The sequence below is a fragment of the Phoenix dactylifera genome, chromosome 8 (genome assembly GCF_051530095.1).
Source record: "Phoenix dactylifera cultivar Ajwa chromosome 8, Ajwa_hap1_PhDact_Kaust_v1.1, whole genome shotgun sequence".
In the NCBI taxonomy this organism is placed as follows: domain Eukaryota; kingdom Viridiplantae; phylum Streptophyta; class Magnoliopsida; order Arecales; family Arecaceae; genus Phoenix; species Phoenix dactylifera.
In genome coordinates this window covers 25,479,793-25,485,429 of record NC_143197.1, presented here as the reverse complement: position 1 = coordinate 25,485,429, position 5,637 = coordinate 25,479,793, and the positions used below count along the sequence as shown (strand labels likewise).

Genomic DNA, 5,637 nt, shown 5'->3' with positions numbered 1-5,637 from the left:
GTTGTAGAAACCAGCCAGCCAGATGAAGCTTTCATCTCTCCAAAGAGCAAAGAATACCAAAACAATAAGGCAGCTAGGACCAACTTGAATATCCTATACTCTAATATTCACCACACGCAGCTTCTCTTCCATCTCTAGTCTTAAATCTCTCCTTCACTCCAATTGCAACCTAAATAAAAATATAAGCAAAGCTCATCAAAAATGTCCTCCCACATACTCATCATTAGCATTCCAAGGTAGTCTAAACAACTTGAGAAAATGAATGTTCATATAGGATCATCTGCCCGAAACAATAATCCATGGAAACTGCCATCATCCAACTCACAAATATTTAGCACGCATCTGATGTGATATCTAGTTCAAACCCCTCTTCCTTTTTCAAGAAAGGGCAATAAGATAAGGAAGAAAAAAGGATGTCAAAACAACAGGCATTCCATGCGGATGCCCATGCCTGATAAACTATATTATCTCCCATTCTCTGCAGCTCTAAAACTAACCTTAAGCTACATACCTCGTTCCATCAACACTAGCTAGTGCAGATTGTCACCATATTGTTATTACAGGAAATTAATAATAGCTTATAACAAGGATATTCTTCCTTGCGGGTCTGTCTCCAATTAACCTTGGCACCCATAACAAACCCTAAAACACCACCATCAAGAAGCAAAAGCTCCAAGTATCCAAACGCGAAGCCCAAACAAACACCAGCACAAGGAAGGAGGAGGTTCCTCAGGCCAAACCCCGGTCCACGACTCGACGACGTTTGGATCGGTCATCGGAGACTGGGCGGTCCACCAAAGCCTTGAGAGCATCCCTGAGGAAGGCACCACCGGAACCCTCGCCCTCCTCCGCCTCCTCCTCATACTCTTCTTTCTCTTTGGCAAGGACCAGCACGTTGCGCACCCTTCCTCCAAGCGTTGCAATCTCGGCTCTCAGAGTCTTGAGGCGGAGGGACCGGAGGGTCTCTATAAGTTCCGGAAGCAGATCAGACCGGTCCTCGCAGCACAGCGAGGCCTCAAACACTGACCTTTCGCCATTGGAGCTGGAGGAGGGAAGCACAACGATCTCATCGTTTTCAGTGGGGAAGAGCTGGGTCTCTGTGATATCCGCTGTTCGCTGCTTTAAATCTCTAACGCGTTCTACTGCCTTTGCCAAGAGGGATGCTTTATCTGTCTATGGAGGAAATAGAAAACAAGAATTGAAGACAAACAGAAGGAACTGAACAAAGCCAAATAAAAAACTAGAAGGTAAAGCTGTTCTTGAAGCCAATAGGAAAAAACCTATCTATCCTATTAAGCTAGTTCTCTTCAAAACCCTAATCCTTGTGAAATGGTTTCGTTGCGAGGAAATAAATCGAAATTCCACTTTGGAAGAAATACTGCAATCTCAGGAATTACGTGAAACCCTAACTAGTGACTTTCCCAAACCCTGACGCTAGAAAATTCTTTATATCTTTAACATGAAGAAGTCCACGGTTCTACCATGACAAACCCTTCCAAGTGTTGTACACTATGAGCTTCTCCAGTTGCCAAATATACTGATTCTATCATATATCACTGCACAAAACCCACCAAATATTGAGATAAAAAAAAAAAACTGCTATTTTAGAAGTTAAGAATAAGTTAAATAGAAAAAGAAAGGAGGAAAAGGTTAGATATCGTAACCCTGAACCTAATCTTACAAATCCAAGATCGAGAAGAGAGGAAGGGAAAGTGTGGTGCAATTCTTAGAGCGAACCTTAGGGTCGCAGGCAAGAATGGTCCGAAGACGATCGAGATGGGACTTGATCCGCTCCCTTCTTCGCTTCTCGGCCTCGCGGTGGTTCCGGGAGGCGATGAGGGCCCGGTCCGTGGGTGCATCACCGCCACCGCCGCCGCCTCCGCCGCCCATCTCCACCGGGTAGAACGACGCCATGAAGTAGCCCGGCATCGCCACGGCGGCGGCGCTCCCACCGGCGTTGCCCCCGTCCCGGTGGCTACCCGACAAGCTCCGATACATGTCGGACGTCTCCTACGGTCAAAATGAGATTGTGGTCGATCCCAGAGAGCGCTGTCGTCGGACCGAGAAGGGAATATATGTGCGAGTGCGGGTGTTGTTCCCACTTTGCCGCGTTTGTCGCGCGAGAAAGATCGAGTGGACAGTATTTAGAGACAAATAGACAATGCTACAGAGAAAGAGAGAGAGAGAGAGAGAGAGAGAGAAGGAGGATAGAGATCAGCTGGGTGATGCTGTGCATGGGACTGTAAAACCAGCAAATGATCCATCGAAATGCGTATGGACTTAGGTTGGAACTTGGGACCAATGTTCTTGGGTGGAGTGGTGTCTGGTGTTTCGAGTGGGCTGACGTGGCATTCGTGTAGGGGTGGGTGATAGGTTGTACACGATTGGTTGCAGCTGATCCGCTCGTGCACCGAGATATATACTGTAATGTACTGCGGTTGTTGAGTTCATATTGGCTACGGTTGGTCCGCTGGAATGTGTACATGTCCGGTTCTGGCTACGCTCAGGGTCGAGGCCTTTTTTTAACAAAATTTAAGATTGTGAAGTACAAGGGACGCCAACTTATGGCACCCAACTATGAAATAGCTGACACAATCATGGTCAAAATAAGTGGAGGAGGTGAAAATATTTATTAATTTGATCCATCGTGCCAAGACTTGGGTGCTGCTAAGTAGTCTCCAAGCATTTCTCTTTCTATATTTTAGTTAGGCATGCACATATACTTTGTGTCCTACCCACCTGACTCATTAATGAATATAAAATTTGTATGTGATTTAGTCAAGTTGATTTTTTTTTTTCTCTATCAACATTGCCAAAGAATTACTAAAAAAAAAGTGTGTACATTCAATTTTATGAGTCTCAATTAATCAAAAATAGTTTTAAAGAAGTATTATCTTGCACAACTTGTGCAGTGACCAAATTAAGTCTAAGAAGCTGAAGCTAAATTTGTTTTGTTGTGTTCATGGACCTTGTGAGTTGTAGAGATTCACATGTTGCAAATTATATGTATACATATAGAGTTATAACGCACAAAGCGTAGAAAACAATAAAAGCAGAGTTTATATACAGTTTTAAATTCAAAGATGGAGGTTGCAAAACAAAAATGTAAGGTCTCTTTGATTTGCTGCATCTGAAATGTCTATAAATAGACAACTGTATTTTTTTTTTTTTTGAAACCTTCATGTTCATGTTATTTCAAAACATTGTATTGTGCCATAAGATTGTTATTTTGGCATGATGGGACACACATAAAGCAATCTTCCAAAGCACACCTGTTATGTCCCAAATTCGGGATATAATACAGCTATGTTACTGAGGGGTACAACACATGATAATACGAAACCAAATATTTCATTTAGCTTCTATATCTATATCAAACAAAATATAGAAATATAAATTCATCATCTTATTCAAATAACAAAGTCAACATCGGTTTAGAACATCTATATTTAAACATAAATACCCAACCCATAAGTCATAACATTTAGAAAATTACTACGCTACAAATTTATAACCAACTAAAGAACTAAAATTCTGTTACAAATTGCTAATCTTGCTAGCACGATCTCCAAACCTGGATTATCCTTCGTTTCTATTGACTCTATTCATCTGGAGAAAGAAAAATAAAAATAAAACTATATGAGCGATACAGCTCAATAAGTAAATTTTACATTACCTTATCAGATCAGACATAAGTTTTTTTTATATCAAGGCATCATTTAAGAAAGATAACAAATATAACAAAATAAAGCATTTTATAGTACAGTATATTAAAACAAGTCATAAATCCAATCATGCATGCATAAATCATCCATATTTCGTAAATATGGTTCTAAGTTCATCTTGCAAATAAATACATAAATCATCTTTCTGTCATTTAGTCATATTATAATTCAAAATATTGCTCACAAATATTCATGCTACGGTCATCTTATACCCATGACAGATCCTATGATTCATGGGTTTGTTTGGAGAGAGAAATAGATAGATAAGAGAAAAAATAAAGAGAGAGAAAGAGAGGGATGGGCACTCTCTTCTCCTCCTCTTCTTCATCTCTTCTTTTCTTTCTTTCTTCTTTTTCTTTTATTGGCAAATAGGGGAAGGAAGAGGGTGGACCGGTGGCCATGATGGTCCGGTGAGGTGGCAGCAGGCAGTAGAGATATGTGGCAGAGGACAGCCAGCGGCGGCTATTGGCAGAGAATCAACCCAAGAGGAGAGCCGAACAGCAAGTCTTGGCTCAGTCGATCTCGGATCCCAATTCGCTCACCGGCAGTTGGGGAGTCTGGTTTCGGCCAGAGATCGATGCAAGGAAGGGGCTAAGGCCCTCGACAACAAACACCAATGGTGGCGATGGTAAGAAAGGAAGAAAAATTTCGGCCAAAAACCAAAAAATAAGGGGGTTTGATTTCCGATTGATTTTTGGCCAATTGCTCGGTCGATGACCATGATTCTAGGTCGTGGGAAGAAGAAGAAGGAAAGGGGAAGAAGATCAAAGTGTTACCTCGGCTCCAGTGGTGTCCGGTGGCCCCAATTTTCGGCGAGCACAATGACGAGCAGCTGCAAACTCAACGAAAAAAGGGAGGAAAAAGGAGAGGGAAGATGAGCATTGCTCGAGATGGAGAGCGCTTGAGGGAGAGAGCTTTCCCTTTATAGAGGAGCCATAGGGTCTCGGGCCCTATGACTCTTGATTCTTAGTTGGAGGGAATCTTCCACTCTTGTCATGCGCAAAACACGCACTTGGCCACTCCATGGGCCAAGCCTCAGGTCGGGTTAATTGAGTAGATCGGGCTTAAACCGGGCCTTCACAACACATTTTTCTGTTTTAAATCTAGGAAGTTTTTTTTTTCTTTTTCCGAGAAATATGATGGGTTTACCATCACCAGGGTTTAAACTCTAGATCTCTCACATATAGAGAGTAATGTCAACAAATGGAGATCGAGCTAAAATATTTTAGATAGAATCCAATGGCTTAATTTTTTATTAACAATCTCGAAACTTCAATTTTGTAGTGCCTAAAACCTTTTGATCCCACCTAATGTAAATAGAGAAGAATTTATGATTATTTCATGATATTTTATATTATTTATATTTGAAAATAGATAACGGAACAATGACTTAATTGAACCCTTCTTTTGCTTATAATGTATATATATGATAGAAGGGGAGAAGTCATGTAGAAGGTGAATTGCCGCCTGTTCATATAATTCAATCCAGCTTTCATCATTGAGTTGGGAGGCACTTATTCTCACTACGTACTCCATATTACTTTTTGCTCGACGATACCACCCCACCTCCAACCAAAGGAAATTAAAGAATCTCATATGTATGCACAAAAAAATCCTCATTAGGAAGATGTGCATCAATTCAAGGCCAATAAATGACTTGGCCTTGCCTGCTTTCCAAGCAGGCTGGACACACATATATTCGAACTATTCTACGCTTACATCACAAGTTTCACACTTGAGCTATGCTTGGATTGTCTTGGCCTGACCCAACATGAAGTTTACATAGTATGACATATCATGTGAATTATATACATCATAATTGTAATTGCAACCCCTATTATTCAAGCAAGAGAATACTACGAGGAACTGGTTGATCGCATGAAATAATTCTCGTGCCACAGGGCAAGAAAGG

At 41.2% G+C, this 5,637-nt stretch overlaps 1 protein-coding gene across 1 annotated transcript; it reads right to left on the bottom strand.

Moving 5' to 3' along the window:
• Positions 1-250: 250 nt before the first annotated feature.
• On the bottom strand, positions 251-2,146 carry LOC103706232 (transcription factor bHLH106-like). The gene is made up of 2 exons (XM_008790279.5): positions 1,738-2,146; positions 251-1,173 (listed from the first exon to the last, which is right to left on the bottom strand). Exons 1-2 carry the CDS (start codon positions 1,996-1,998, stop codon positions 730-732), a joined length of 705 nt encoding a protein of 234 aa, XP_008788501.1. The 5' UTR covers positions 1,999-2,146; the 3' UTR covers positions 251-729.
• Between the last annotated feature and the right edge of the window lie 3,491 nt (positions 2,147-5,637).

Coding starts and splice junctions, on each gene's coding strand:
- LOC103706232 (XM_008790279.5), bottom strand. CDS start 1,998: ATGTATCGGAGCTTGTCGGGTAGCCACCGGGACGGGGGCAACGCCGGT. Junction 1,174..1,737: donor TTCTTGCCTGCGACCCTAAG/GTTCGCTCTAAG, acceptor TTTCCTCCATAG/ACAGATAAAGCATCCCTCTT.